The sequence below is a fragment of the Anser anser genome (genome assembly GCF_964211835.1).
Source record: "Anser anser genome assembly, chromosome: 27".
Taxonomy (NCBI): Eukaryota; Metazoa; Chordata; class Aves; order Anseriformes; family Anatidae; genus Anser; species Anser anser.
In genome coordinates this window covers 7,656,556-7,672,436 of record NC_139748.1, presented here as the reverse complement: position 1 = coordinate 7,672,436, position 15,881 = coordinate 7,656,556, and the positions used below count along the sequence as shown (strand labels likewise).

The following is a 15,881-nucleotide window of genomic DNA, read 5'->3' as shown; positions in this document are numbered from 1 at the left end:
GTGCGCTCCTCCCCTTTTGTCTGTTTATGGCCATTCCCTTTCCAGAAAAAGGAGATTTAATTACAAAAGCAGATTGATCTGACACCAGGAACTGGGTAAAGCTTGTTCCAAGTGGCCCAGAAACTGCACTTGTTGTGGCTCCCTTGAGGACTAAGGGATTTACAGCTGCTGGGGTCTCACCTATGATGTCTAAGAAGATGTGAAATGTCTAAGAGATTAAACCCTAATCAGGGGGAATGTTCCCAGTTAATCTTTGCCCAGACCCCTAAGCAGGGACCTGGATTAAGGCAGTGCACTTGGCTTGGAGCCGGGAGTGCTGGTGCTCTGGGTGGTGGGAATGGCAGCAGCATCTCCATGCTAGGCTCAGACCCATCCTGGGGTGAAGGGGACAAAATCCGGGGGCTGGCAGTGTGCAAGGGGTGGGACACTGGTGGGTTGAAGGTGGTAGCCGTGGTTGGGGTCAGTGCCATGCTGGGGGATGGTCCTGCATGGGCTCCCACCAGCACCCCCCACTTACCCTCCTCTCCTGGGGTAGCTGCTCTTCTCCGTCCTTGTAAAACCCCAGCTAGAACTATCTGGGGAAGCAGAGTCCTTGCAAGAGGGAAGCAGCCCTCCGCCTTGCGTGTCCCATTCCCCTGCTTGCAAAGCCTCGAAGGAAACATTTCAAAGAACAGCCAAATCCCGCTGCCCAGTGTTGCCAGCGCCGTGTTTCCTTTTGGCCAGGAACCAGCCTGGGGTGACATTTACTGCCGGAGAAACCGAAACTGCTCTCGCCTGTTTGCAGACTGTCACCTGCCTGGCACCCAGCGCCTGGGGCGGTGCCGAGGCTGTGCCTGGGGTGAGCTGGTATCAGGGACGCAGCGGGGCTGGCGGGAGGAGCCGCAGTGCCCCTGTTTGCTTTGCACCCGCGGCCGGGCGTGGTTTGTATTTGCGTGGAGCAGGAGTGGGTTTCGTATCCACTCTGGCTTCCCAGAGGACATCACCTCAGCATGTGGGATGTGCCCAGCAGGCAAAATGCCGTCAAGAAAAATGAATTCCCTCTCCCGTTCACTTTTCCTGTGCTTTTCCTGATGTCAGATGAACCAAATCTCCTCCTCCTGGAATTGCTGGGGCTGTGGTGCCAGGGAAACAAGGAGTGAAACCTTCTCAGCCCCAAGCACAACAGGCTTGTGGTCCCAAATAACCAAATCCCAATCAAGGACAAGGCAGAATGAAGACAGGAGTGGCTTGTGTAGCCCATGTCTCTTCTCCCAAGTGACTTCGGCATCTTTGCTTAATCTCTTGGTTAAAAATTACAGACGCTGCTTGCCTGTGGCCACTGAAGATATTAAAGAAGGTATTAGAGCAGGACAAGTTATTACCCCTGGAGTTTTGAACAGTTTCCAACTCTGGGTATTACGTTCATCCTACCCTAAACTCCCTGCTATGGTCTCAAAAAGCTAAGGCATTCGCTTCTCCTGAAAATCCCTGGGATCATGGGCATTGGCCATCTGGGCACTGATCCTGCCCAGGCAAATGCTGGCTTTGGTGCTCCACGCACACAGGGTTCTCCTGAAAGCACGCCCGAACCCCGCTGTCCCAAGTAGTTAGGCCCTGCTAATCCTGCTTTGCCAGGTGCCGGGAGGGGGAGGGTGGTTTAGAAAATCAGCCTAGCACTTAAGGAGGCAATTAATACAAAATTCGCTGTCACTAAGAGGATGATGACAAGGCTTCATCTCACGGGAGCATGGCAGCCAGCCAAGTAGGCTTCTGTCCACCAGGATGCTTTCTGGGGCCGCAGCATTTGCAATGGGTAAGGGCAGATTTTGCATGCCTCCCTGCCTCCCCCATTCCATCCCCCTGAGGATCTTCCTTATAATTCATTGCAGGCTTGGGGGAGGGTGGGAAATGCTGGGATGTGGCTGTGCACCCCTTGGCTGCAGACCCCAAGGTGCGCCCCCAAAGCCTGTCTCCTCCTGAGCCAAAGGGAGCCCAGGGCATTTGGGCATGAAGTCCTTGCAGGGCTGAGCCATCAGCTTTCGAGGGGCTGCCTTTGCCCTGCCAGGCTGGGTGTCTCCTGTCCTCCCTGTGCGCAGACCCTCATCCTCTTTTCCATCCTGCCCCATGTCCTCTGCCCCTCTCCTGGACTGGCCCTGGCTCGGTGTGGGGCTGTACTCCTTTTCTTTGCTGGGGACCTTCTCACACTCACTGCTGATTTAATTCACAGAGCATACGGAAACAATTTCTTTCAGTGTGCAAACACTTATGTACTTCTGATGCACTCGTGTGCTCAGATCAGTTGCAGTGAGAGCTGATGCTTTTTACCTTTCTTCTATTGGCAGATATTTGCCAGTGCCTTTTAGTGAACAAATTGCCTTTCCCAAGATCTGGAGGCATGAATCACACAGATCAAAGCCATGGTACGGCTGAATGAGCTGGCAGGAAGGATGGGACGGGGCATGCGGGTGGGACACTCACTTGTCGAGGAGCTAAAAATCAAGCACAGAAAAGACAATGAATGGATGTAGAAGACTGAATCCAGTAAGACTGTATATCTGCAGTACGAAGTGGTCACGTGCAAACACCCTCTTGCAAAGCAGTTGTTCACTGCTGGGACAGGCCAGATCATGTTGCAATAGGTTTATGAGCTGGCGGCTTGCTGCTTCTTGTCCTGTGGCCCAGGGCATCCCTGGCCATGCAGTGACACTGATCCAGGGGTACTTGCAATTGATGCTCATCTGCTGATGGCAGCTACCAACAAAACTCCAATCCAGAAGTATTTTACACATTGAGGTCAGAGCTTCTGCTCCCACCGCACAGCATACAGCCCCCAGTGGGACAGAGGGGACTCAGCCGTGGCTGGAGAGGACAAGGAAAGTTCTTGAGATTCAGGGGGGAACAGCATTGCGAAGGTTTCCTCTGGATGCTGGGACAGTCCTGTTTCCTTGCAGTGTTTTGGCCAGGCTTTCACAGCAGCCCAGGGAATGAGAAGTCTCTCCTGAAGCATGCCTGTTATGTACGTGTCCATATTATGCATATGGGTATAATAGACACACAACCTTGAAGGTAACGTATGTACTATTCGTTAAACACTATGCATATGTGTTTCGACAACATAAGTGACGCATTATTTAGTAATATTTAATAAATCTATTTAAAATGACAATTTTTATTCTGCATGTTGACAGCAGCATTAGGTTATTAAGGCAAAAAAAGGCACTAGAAATCTATTAATTTTTTCCCTGTTTTTAATTTTTAATGGAGGCAGCCTGAAGGCAGTTGCACTTTGGGTCGGTATCCCAGGCTCTGGGGAGCACAGCGCTGCTGCAGGGATCCTCCTGGGGCCTTACAAAGCACAGAGCCAGGGGGAAGAGGAAAGAAAATCCAGCTCCTTGGGTTTCTTGCCAAAGAACATCCAGAAGTCAGGCAAAGACAAACAGTTTCCAACGGAGCAATTACAAGAGCTATTTCCAAACCTATCACAGCACTCTGTGTAACACCCCACATCCACTCCTTGTGTAACACCCTCTGGCTTTAAGTGTCTTATACAAGCCCTTACTCACTCAGTACTGAGCTGTGCCTAAGCCAGGATTGAAGGTGAATCCAATTTAGAAAAACACCCTTGATGAACAAAGCATGAAGCAAAGAGGAAAATTTGCGTGGCTGCTCTGAGGCGTGGTGGCACAGCAGTGTGGGGACCGTCTCCAGGTGGCCGCTGACGGGACGTAGGATCACTCGTTATAAAGGGGAAGTCTTGACTCAGCCCTGAGCAGTGGACTTGGCCATCCTTGAGGATTGCAGGAGCTGTTTAGACCAGGGGAAATCTGGTTTTAGCACAGGAGGCAACTGAAGTAGCTTGTGAATGTAAACACCTTGGGATCATTAAAAAAGGCAAAAAATCCATTTTCTGAACTCCGCTGCAGCCAGAGAGGAGCCTGAGGAAAGCAGAGGAGATAAGAGCTTGACGTTTACATGGTGAAGGACGGCTTGTGACATTGAACTAGAAATTTGACCTCAAGATGACTGTGGAGGATCTGCGGGCTTCGGGCACCCCTTTCTCGCTATCCTTTTCAGGCAGTGGCTTTCTTGCCCTGTACCAGGTTGGGGTGGTGCAGTCCCTCCTGGAGCTGGCTCCCGAGCTGCTCAAATCCGCCTGCAAGGTCTATGGCTCATCCGCTGGCTCACTCATCGCTGCCGCCGTGGTGTGTGGCATCAGCCTCGGTAAGGCAATGACCGCCTGGGTTTCTTTGCTACAGAATTTTTATTTCAGAATGGAACGGGAGGTGATAATGTCTTAAGCACTGTTGGGAGGCGGGATGTGTTACTGGTGCAACTCATATCACTTATAAGGCATAAAAGAAATCCTCAGGCGATGTCACTTTTGGCAGTCACCCTGAAGCAATTTTGGGTGGTGTCAGCTGAAAAAGCCAGTTAGTGCTGTCTGAATGTTGTCTCAGATGGTTGGGTAGATACCACATGGGCAAATCTGGACATACCTGTATATTGCATGGGCTCATCCACCTGCTTCTGCTGAAGGAGCAGAACTCCTTCCCTTCTGCTGCCAGTTCCAGGGAGTGCCGAGAAGTGTCCCAAGGCAAGTTCAGCTGAGCTTATGCCATATCATAATATGCACATATAATGTGCTTATGCCCACATAATACCCCCACTTTGCCCTATGGGTCAGACCCCTTAGCATCCTTAGGGATGCGAGCGGCAGCCACATGGGTGTCTATAGGGTTAACAGCCCCACTTGCGTGCTGCTTGGGTCAGCCCAACCAACTGATCCAGCACAAGGGAAGATGTCGCTCAATGCTTGTTTCTAGATAGCAGAGAAACTTTCCTGCTGGCAGAAGCACCAGGGCTCATCTGTGGGACAGGATGTGCCAGGGGAACGGCGGTCCCCACTCCTGGCTGGAGCTCTTATTGCTGCAGAAGAGGTTTTTACTCTGAACCACTTTAGACAATGTGGAAATAGGCCCCCTTAGCAATAAATCTGCATGTAGAATTAATTCAGAGCAGTTAATCCACTTAAATAATCACATCCTACCATGTTTCTAATTGCAGTCTGTATGTAAACTAGTGTATGCAAGACGTGCCTTTGAATGCTGATCCAGCCTCTGCATCAAGCGATATGGATGTTCAGGAGGATCAGGGTCCAGTTACTCTTCTTAGGGTCAAAATAATAAAAGAGAAAGCAAGGAGGAAATGTAAAACACTTATAACCTCTGATGGGCACTAGAGTCACTCAGCTGGAGCTAAAAATAATTCAGAACTTGGCAAATAAATTTAGACAAAACAACGGGCTATGTTCTGTCAGAAACCTTTCTGCCCATGTGGGGATGAACTTCCCTACAAATCAGCAAGGGCCCTAGTGCTCTCCTCTCTGGTGCAATGGGATGGAGCTGGGGCTCCCACAAGTGCAGGTCGGTCCAGCTGCTCTCACCAGTGGCATCAGCATTGGAACAGGGGGCTGCGGCACTGGGCTGGCTGGGCACTGGCCCCTTAGTGGAGATGCTCAGATGATCTTGTATCCGAAGCACCTTCTCCAGGAGAAGAAAAGATCTTTTGAGTAGTGATGTATCCGGTTGGGTTTCTAATAAGGGAAATGCAATGAGGCCCAAACCTAGCCAAGTTTCTAGCCAAGAAGAGGTGCAGAATGAGGGTTAAGGGCGTGCTCAGCCCCTGGAGGGGTGTCTCATGGGGTGGATGCAGTTGCATGCCTGGGCTGGGTGAGGAGCTCAGCGCGCCCCAAGCCAGGCTGTCCCCTGCCATCCCACCACTCACCTCTTGGACACGTGGTTATCACCAGCAAGCTGATGCAGCAGGACAGCGATGGCACTGCATGTGGGGGTCAGCCCAAGCAACCTCATGCCCTTGGCCAGAGCCTCCGGAGCTGCAGCCAGCTATCACTGCCTGCCCAGCAGCTCACAGGTTGGTTGTTCAGGTTTTCCCCATTGCCAGGGAGCAGAGCAGCCAGGCAATGCCTGGGGTGTCTCCAGCTCTTTCATTGTCCCTGAGGACCCTACATGAACCCACTGAGAGTTAATCATCGCACCACATGGCCTAAACATCCACTCAAACAGTTATAACACCTCTTAATACCTGTGTTGCTCCAGTTGCCTTCAGGACACCGTCTGTCTGTCTGTGCTTTTAAAGCAATCTCACAAGACAGCACCTCTGCCCCTACAAAAGCTCGTGCAGAGTCCTGGTGAGCCTGCCCAGGCATAAGGATCATTCTTTGCAGGATTGTGGAGCTGGAAAAGCTTTACAAGGCCACAACTTAGCTGCCTGAGGTGGGGTATTCCCCCAGGTAACCTCTCCATTTCATCAAACAGACCAAGGATCAGTCCAGCAGTGCTGACCACGGGGTTTACTGGAACTCTCTTCCTCCCACTACTTCCAAAACCTCTGGCTGCTGCCCCCTCATCTGGGGCTCTGCAGTTCTCCTCCTTTAATCCAGCTTCTGGTATGTGCAAATGTCTGCAACGGCTTTTAACACCAGCTGGGAGGTCGCCAGGGCTCAGGTGGGTGGGGAGGCCCAGCACACTGCAGACAGGATGCCCAGCTTGCAGGAAAGCCCTGCACAGAGCAGGGGTATGTTGTGCAAGTCACACTGGCACTGACAACCCCACATCTGCACTGCCTCCCCCTTTCTGGGGCACTTTGGACCCTGTCCCTAGCCCGTGACAGGCACTCTTCAGCACTCATGAGGAAGTCACCAATGGGGTTGTGCTCAGTAGCATGTTGTCCTTTGAGGACACCATGGGGTGAAGTTCCTCTTTCCACCTCGTCACCGTGTCCCCAGTTAGAGCAGCAGTGTCATCCCAGGGTATAGTGCTCAGATCCATAAAATACTTTAACTGTGTGCAGTGTTAAAAATAGGATTGAAAATATAACTCTAGGGGCAGAGGCAATATTGACTGTTTCTCTGTCTTTCTCTCCTCCGCCCCCCACGCCCCGTATCAGATGACCTAAAGGAATTTTTCTTTGCAACTGCCAAGGAAGCCAGGAAAACCATCCTGGGCCCCCTCTCTCCCAAGTGCAGCTTGCTGGCAAATATCAGGGCTGTTTTGCAGCGGAGGCTGCCAGAGGACTCCTACCAGGTGGCTTCGGGGCGGCTGCACATCTCACTCACGCGGGTAGTGGACGGCCAAAACGTCATGGTCTCTGAGTTCAGCTCCAAGGAGGAGCTCATTCAGGTAACGGGACCCTCCTCTGATGCCCATAGGAAGACTTCTACCCACCTCTTAGGGTGGAAGTACCTAAACATCGGTGCTGTTAACTGCACTATTTTCTACCCAAGATAGGAAGAGTGTCAGGAAGCTCTGCCAAAGCCATGGTCCCATCACCATCAGCTCCTACAGGCTTGGAGGGAGGGAGGGGAGGGAGAAGGATGCTGTTAGGTCCAAAGCCAGCCAGGAATAAATCATGCTCTTATAGAGAAGAAGGTTTATTTCCAGCCTCAAAAAACTGATGCTGGCATGTTGGCCAGCTTTAAGTGCTAATGACCTTTTGCAAAGAGTGCTGTTAATGCTAACAAGACCTCTCGGCTTCCTGAACAGGTCTCTTCTTGGCCAAGTCCTGTTGGCAGTAATTTTTCTAACTTCCTCAGCACTTTCCTGGGAGGAAATATCTGGACGAAGTGCCTCTGTTGCCGAACCACAAATAGCTAATTAGCTAGCAAATTGGCTGCCAGGGAAAGAATCCCAGGGTAAAACCTTAATGAAGCTGACCATGAGATCATGGACTTGCTTGTCCCAGTAGAGGACAGCAGAACTGCTGGCGTTCACCCTGTGGTGCATGTCCCAGAGGAACCCAGGAGCCTGAGATACTCATTCCCAGCTGATGAGATTGGTAAAAAATGGTTATACACCCAGCAGAATGAAAATGCATTGTGAGGATGTTTTGGTTTTGTCCAAAAACCTCAAGTCTGAAAAATGACCCCAAAGTTTCGCCTTGCCACTGCTAGTAGCAGCATTTGGACAGTGATATATGGATATACAACTTTAATGTTGCTGGCAGCTACAAAATAAGAAGTGAAGTGGTATGCCCTTATCCAGAGAAGCTGTGTTGAAATTAGATGTTTTGGCCTTCTTGAAACATTTCTTCTGGGCACAGTCACATGCAAAGCCCAGGTGGTGCTGACAGCCCGGCTCCAGATGATTTGTCAAGCCTGAATTTGCAGGCACCCAGCTGAGCAGCCTTTGTTCAGGGCAACTTAGATAAGAACATTTACTTCTGCAATTCATCTCCTCCCCCAGGCTCTCATCTGCAGCTGCTTTCTTCCTATCTACTGTGGGTTCATCCCTCCATCCTACCGAGGTGTGGTGAGTGATATTTTCAAGAAAACATATGCTTGGAGCAGTATGTTCCTGGGTTTAAACCGCATGTTCCCTTCAGCAGGGAGGCTGCTAGTACCTGTCCAGGCATCTTCCTTTGTTAATGGAAGATGATAAAGCCTTTTAGCATGCTCTTTGTACCATCCCATGATTAGCTAGGGTGAATGGCCATCTGGAGAGCCCCCTGATGCTTTGCCTACGGACAGAGCCTGGATAACTACATCTTGCCTCACAGGTCTCCAGAGTGGGATGAGAGGACGCCCACACTCGGGACGTTGACACGCAATCCGGTCACCCCAGGCAGGATCTGTCTGCAGCACAGATGTCTCCATTCACTCAAGTGCAGACTTGCATGGATGAAACATCAGAAGTTTGTGGGAGGATCCTCCCTCAACCATGTGCGCACTCATTTGCTATGAAACGCTGCAGTGAAGTCAACAGATTTGGTCTGACTTCCTGCTAAGCCTCAGTGAAGGAGGAGCACAGCACCGCGCGTTCTCCACGCAGCGTGGCAGCGGACCACAGAGCAGTTAATGCATCACGACCCATTTGTGTGTCAAAGCCCACGAAGCCATGATACTTGGTTTGCAGTTGGTTTTAAGCCAGGGCCTTTCCTCAGCTCTTGTCGATCTGCACTGCTGGGCCCTGCTCAGTCCGTGGGTGTCCATGGCTGCCTGTGGCCAGGCCTCCAGAGCTGACGCAGGCTGCAGAGCTTTTACACAAAGCGTACAGTGTGTGCAGAGCCCAGAGCCCGGTGATGCTGCTACTTGGCGGTTGGACTAGATGATCTTGTAGGTCCTTTCCAACCTTGTGTTTCTATGATTCCATGAGACTCCTCTGAACTGGTATTTCACTAGCCTGTAATCTGATATGCTGCAGTCCTTGTAACCTCAAATCCCACCAAGCTGAGCATTAAATTCCAGTTCCTGTTGGAATACAGTGAATAACATTTTCCTTGCCCAGCGAGTAATTCTCCAGGGATTTGCAGACACTTATTAAATGTGGGCACCCTACTGATTGGGCTCACAGTAACGACAGAAAAAGACCAAACCTGAGATTCAAGACTTTAAATTTGTATGACCCTGTATGACTTCTTAACAACTTTATAAAGCTTTATGAACTAAAATAATAATTTTTCCGTTTTAAGAAGTGCTGTGGATTATACAGCACCTGGCTGGGGAGCCATCTGGGTGCTGCGGGCAGGGCACCCAGCAGAAGGAGCCGGCAGATGCTGGCATCTAGGCGAGGTGACGCTGCCCTCACACGTGCTTTGTAGCAACCCTTGGAGCAAATCCTGCCTCTGCTCTTCCCCTTCAGCGATACGTTGATGGAGGATTCACAGGTCTGCAGCCTGTCTCCAGCTTGGAGGAAGCCGTGATCACTGTGTCTCCATTCACGGGAGAGCTCGATATCTGTCCACGGGACTGTCCCGCCATCTTCTACTGTTTCCAGATCTTTAATGGCAGCATTCAGATCTCGGTAGAAAACCTGTGCAGGATCAGCTATGCCCTCTTTCCACCTAGCACCATGGTAAGCACACCAGGCCCTCGTCCTACCTTTGATTTGGTTAAAACAAATTAGTGCTGGATCTACCTTCCCAAGCTTTAGGGTTCACATCAGTCTCCATCATTAATTAATTGGATTTCATGGGAAGGAGTCGGACCCTGACTGCCTTGGGGCAGTCCCCACTCCTTTTGCAGTGTATTTTTAGTGGACGCTGCTGGTGGGTGACCAGCCTGGGACAGGGTCCCGCCTTGTTTGACAGCCTGCAAAGGACCAGTGTGTTGGTGGCTGGAAACCACCCAAATTCTGTCCCAAATTGTCACTCCCAACCCTCCACAGCAAAACAGCTTTGCATACATTCTGCCTCTCTCTCCGGAATGGAGAGCTCTTTAGTGACCTCTAGTGTTTCTCTTTGCAGATCTTGAACGACATTTTTTCCCAAGGGTACCAGGACACGGCCCTTTTCCTGTGCAGGAACAGTAAGTATTACCCCAGGACCCGAAGCGCAGCCTAGAAGCACGAGCTGCTCAGCAGCGCATAGCCAATGCGGCTGGCCAAACATCAGCCCTTTCTTTTCATGGTTCACAGATGCCTTTGGCTTTAACTACTTTGACGGCAATTTCCGCTTTGCCAGCATGTGTGGGAAGAGCGACTTTCCGCAGCCCAGTGGGATGTTGAACAGCCTGGGCAAATGGGTGCCACAGTACCTGGTGCCACACTCCCTTCCAGGTAGAGCATTCAGGGTGCTGACCCTGGGTTTTGGGGGTAGCTGAGGCCACTAAATGCTTTAAGGGGTTCAATATTATATTTAAGGCATTACTGAGATTTTTATTAGGGTAAATATGTCTATAGCTGCAGTAGCCATTGCAAAGAGGCTTTGTAAGAGTGGCTCAAGCTGGATCCTGGCATGGGCTCGGTACATATGGGCTGAGCTGCAGCAAGAGTGGCTGGACAGGAGGAGTTGTTGCCTTTATTGGGTTATTTCTAATGACTGGTCTTTATTTACTTCGGTGTTGTCACCCATAGGAGCAGGCCTGGCTCAGTGGAAGAAGCAGGAGATGTTCAGACTGCAGGATCCACTGTCAAAGGTCCTGTTGCAGCCGTACAAGCTGCCGGCTTTTGTCAAGAAGGGGTAAGACCATCTTGAAAAAGGCATCAAAGCTGAGACTGATAGAGAAACAAGTGGTTGTGCCTTCAGCAGTGGCAAGAGAGGCTGAAGGGACATAGTGCCAGGTTAGCTCTGGGCAGACAGGCACCCCTGCAAGCCTGGTGCTGGGGTGTGTAACAGGCTGTAGTATCCTTCAGGTGGCAGCTCTACAGGAAACACCAAGAGCAGCCTCTGGGGCAGTGCACGCTGGCAGTAAGTCCCTGTTTTACTATGAACCAGGGCAAGCTGATGCACACCCACTGCCTTTGCAAGGTAAACTTAGCAGCAGCTCCTTCCTCTGCAGGAAGATTTGGTATTCTCTGACGCCAAGCCCTGAGAGAGTGGGTGCAGCAAGCATAGGGTTACTTGGGTATGGAAAAGAGCATCACCACGTGCATTTGCTGTTGACTCTCCCCCTTTTGCTGTACTTACCAGACCTTAAACTCCACCTGCTTATTTTGCTTTTGCAGGCTGAAGCAGCTGTGGAAGCTGCTGGAAGACATCGTCTCCCTGGCAAAACGGTTCCAGAAGCTCCTCCAAACTGTGGTGCCTGGCTTGCCTAAGAGAGCCATGGCCAGGGGGTGAGATGCCTGGGCAGAGGGAGGGCAGGGTGCAGAGCAGGGAAACCCCAGGGGAGCTCACCCATGGGTCACTGAAGCTGAGTTTGGCTAAAAATTCCAATCTGGGGTACTTCATCTTTAAAGTAACTATTTTTTACCCTGGGATGTTGTGCTATTTATTCAGTAACATCTGAAAAAAGCTACAAAACAGCCTAGCGCCACTTCCCTATGACAACGTATTCCAGAACATTTACATGCTGGGCTCTGTCCTAGGAGGACACGTGAGGCATGTCCACCAAAATCCCAAGTGGCATTTTGGTACTGAACTCTCAAGTATTCAAGGCAGTTAACTTGCCAAAGACTTTTTAGCCGTGCCTACCTAAAGTCTGCTTTCAAGTTACTCTGCAGGCAGCTGGAAAGGGACTGACACAGAAAGATTTTATCCTGCAGGCAGCTATCGCTGTGCAATTCCTCATCCAAGAAACAGTCCTTCAGTGTCAGATATCCCTGTTTTTTATTTTTTTATTTTATTTTTTTTGTCCATACTGGTTAACTGACCCTGGCTCAATTAACCACCCACTTGTTCCCATAGGTAACCATCCCGGATGGGCCCTGGGGTTCTCCAACGCCAAGTAGTTTTCCATCCCAGGAAGCAGTGGGTGACACCAGAGATCATTTCACATGGCTGTGTGGCTGCTGTCTTTGTGGAGTTTTACAGGGATGGCTTTTTCACTTGGGGAAATGGGCTGATTTTGTTTCTAGAGTTATTGCTGCAGTCTCCCCATCCAGGCCTGACCAGCTTTAACATGATGGCCAAGGAAAAGCACTGCAGTGCTGCACCTGCAGCCAAACCACAGGCTGCACAGGAGGGATCCAGCATCTTTACTTGCATGCATGTATGACCCAGCCAGTTTTACCTAGCCACTGACCACCAGAAGCATCCCTCTCCCTTCTTTAATCCAGATTGCAGGACAGGCATTTGCCAGGAAATGTTACATTTTAAATGCGTCAAAAACTTTCAAAGTGAAACACAGATGGGAAGGCATTAGGGAGCATAGCACTGGGCATGAATTCATTTTTATCTAGCTTCCTGAAATTATTTTACCAACTACCTATTCTTTAGCTCCAAATGCACTTGGAGGCCTGCTTTTCGTGCCTGTGGATGTAGGGTCACCTTTGGACCACACTGAATTTGCATCGATTAAGAAGGAAGGATGGAGAAGCCTAAAGATTAACCCTTCTCCTTCTTCAAAGCATTGCAGTCCTGGAGACTGTATCTATTACACAGGGAGAGCTGACATTTCACAAATACATTAGTTCTTTCTATCGTTCTGTCATTTGCTGATACAAGCAGTGTACAATCTAGGCAAACACACCTCTTGTTGCTGATCTGTAAGTAGAAAAAAATGGCAGCACTCTTATTCCAAACAGCTTTTGCTCAGCAGATGCTGACGGATTGGCTGTATCCCCAACCAAGTCTCCCGCATTTGTTGGTTCCCGATGGGCAGTAAACAGCACAACAGCACAAGCTGTTTATTTGAATAAACAGCTTGTTTAATTGCACAAAGGGAAATAGTACAGATGGAAGTTTCATACAAATAGCTCTGGGGACTGCAGGCTTGAGTGTGGGATAGCTGAAAGCTGCACTGATATAAACAGATTCAAAGCTAACTATGACTGCGCAGTCAAAGATCAATATAATTACATTCTGCTATCTCTGCTTGAAATCAATGACCTGGAAATACTATCTCTGCAATGTGCACCTTTGAGCTTGCTAAAAGAAACCTGGGTGCTTGTTTTCATTGGATCCATCAAAACCTGTTCCTATCTCCCTTCCGTACTGGACAGATTTATATAACTCAAGCCCCTCAGCTAAAGCTGGGATGCTCAAAACCAGCTCGTGAACTATGACCATCTACCCCGCCACAGGTCAAAGTGGAGGTGGGACAGAGACACCCACCACTCCCAGGCAGGAGCAGAGCTGGTCAGCCTGTCATCTGCTTTACCTTATACTGCACTTCTGCCTTCCCTTCCAGGCAGACAGCCCCACTGTGCAACAGCCTTTCTACCAGGCTCCTGGTCTCTCTAGCAAGTACCACCACCCTTTAGCAGGATAGGGCCATTTCAGTCAGCCTCAGACAGTTACAGTATCTCTCACTCAAATGGGAATTAAAATCCCCCAAAGAAAGCTGTCATATAAGAACTGGATATCCAAATCCACTAAGTTTGTCTGCAAATCTCAGCCACAAAACAGGAGCATAGCTTGAACTACCAAGTGCATCTCACCTGCCCCAGTTACGTGGCATGATGCTTGATCAAAGCTAGCAAAACTTCAGGAATTTTCTTTTAACAAAAAACAGCCTACAGGGAACACCTAAAACAGAACTCCCATACCACAAGCCTGCAGAGGTGTGTTAGGACCTAGGTATTTAGTGACTCATCATACATATCAGCTGCTTTATGCTTTATTAAGCCTTCATCTTTTCAAGCAAGCACATCTGGTGCTGTCTGCTCTGCCCAAGCTTGGGGCTAATGGCACAAAGGAGTCTTTGCAAGGGGCAGAGGCAAAGTTTGACATTTCTTCGAATCATCTCATGCAGGAGCTTGTTTCACCCCTGGCAATACAAGCTGGGAAAGCCAGATGCACCCCCTTCAAACCATGCAGTAGATTCTGTATTTCTCCTCACACAGCTCTGTTAGGGTAGGGTAACGAGGCCCGGGGGGATAGGAGGAGTGCTGTGGCCCAGCCTGTGCTGGTGACATTGTTGCCAGTGTGCTCTTCGATGCATCTTGGTGTGTGTCAGCAGGCTGGGTTGCAAGTTGCGCGCTTCTCTTTAAAACATAAACTGGGGTCAAAGGCAGCAGATGCATTAGGAACAATCTTCTGTAGCTGGCAAAGCCCTAAAGGGAGTAAAACAACATTGGTCAATTTGACTGACTCTTCTGACCCTTCTGTGACAACCTGGATTCAAATACCTGATAGGGCCGCTTCCCTCCCTCCTGTTATCTCCAATGTAATAGGATAAGCATGTTTTGAAATCCTTAAAATAATGTCCCCATATTCCTGTTCTGCTGCTTGGATTAGTCTACACTGAATCCCGTAGAGATATGAAGCCCAAGGTAGCTGTGATGAAGGTTTGGACGCAATCCAAGCAGTAGGTACTTTCTCTGAGGCTAGATCCCACCCTAGATCCAGTGGGAGGGGAGTCTTGGGGCCTGATCCATGCAACTGAGCGAAAACAAAACAAATGTGTCCTATCCTGTGTCTCAGGGTTTTTGCTGCAGATGTTTTATGCTGGACTGACTCTGTTTCTATGTTAGATACTAAGGGCTTGCAAAATGTCCTGCTGGGCAGATGGATAAAGAGGCAAATGTTTGTCATTAACTCAGTAACCTAGCCTGAACTTTGCTCCTGTGCAAGCCTTACACAAACAATAGTCGTTTTGGAGCTATTCTGGCTTATTCAGGAGCACAGTTGAGAGTTGTGTGCAGGTTTATACCCTTGCTTATTTAGTTACACCAATGACCTTACAGCGTTGTACACGTAGACAATGAAATAGCCTTTTTCTGACCTAAATCAGGGCTTTTCCTTCCCAGCCATGAAAAATCTGAGGCACTTCTCCCCAGGAGACTGAGCCCTTACTAATGTCTTGGTTGTTATCTGGCCTAACAAATAAGTCTTGATTCCTACCACAGGTGATCTTAGGTTAGTGAAAACTGTTACAGCCCAGCTGCTGGCTTAGGGAAAGCTCATTTTAATTCCTACCCTCAAAACTAGAGACAAAGGAACCCCTGATTGTCCAGACCCTGTCCAACATCCAAATAAGCCTGTTTCCTACTCTGCTGCTTTCAAAAGCTACATGTAGATCAGACTGATTGAGATAAACAAGCAAGCATGCAAACTATTATGCATTTTCACAGTAGGTCTCTTTCCACAGGTTGAGTTGTCAGTACTTGACACTGGTTTTCAAATGAAATGTCTTTTTTGCTTTCATTTAAGGTTTTGCATTCATTTTCCAAGGTTTTATTTTTAGATATGGAATGGTGAGGGTCCTGTTTCCCCCTTCTCTATTTCTCATCTGGTATGGTCCTCCTAGGTGTAGAAGCCACTATATTTGTATATTTTTTCATTTTTTTCTTCAATGTATGTGGTAACATTTTAAATCATCACCATGTTGGAAAAGCTGTGTAATTTCCCCTAAACTGACAAACTTGGAAATGCTGGAAGACTCTGAAAAACAAAAGAAATAATAAAGGGAAAAGCAATGATGCACCCTAGCATGTAGTTCATTGTATTCTGCTAGTAACAAAAATACAAACTGGAATTTCAAATGTTTAGAGTTCAACAGTTTT

The 15,881-nt window shown here is 49.1% G+C and overlaps 1 protein-coding gene across 1 annotated transcript; it reads left to right on the top strand.

Moving 5' to 3' along the window:
- Window positions 1-3,508: 3,508 nt before the first annotated feature.
- On the top strand, window positions 3,509-15,806 carry PNPLA1 (patatin like domain 1, omega-hydroxyceramide transacylase). The gene is made up of 9 exons (XM_083812594.1): window positions 3,509-4,200; window positions 6,946-7,178; window positions 8,241-8,306; window positions 9,636-9,848; window positions 10,240-10,300; window positions 10,410-10,550; window positions 10,848-10,953; window positions 11,439-11,549; window positions 12,121-15,806. Exons 1-9 carry the CDS (start codon window positions 3,999-4,001, stop codon window positions 12,122-12,124), a joined length of 1,137 nt encoding a protein of 378 aa, XP_083668720.1. The 5' UTR covers window positions 3,509-3,998; the 3' UTR covers window positions 12,125-15,806.
- Window positions 15,807-15,881: the final 75 nt, after the last annotated feature.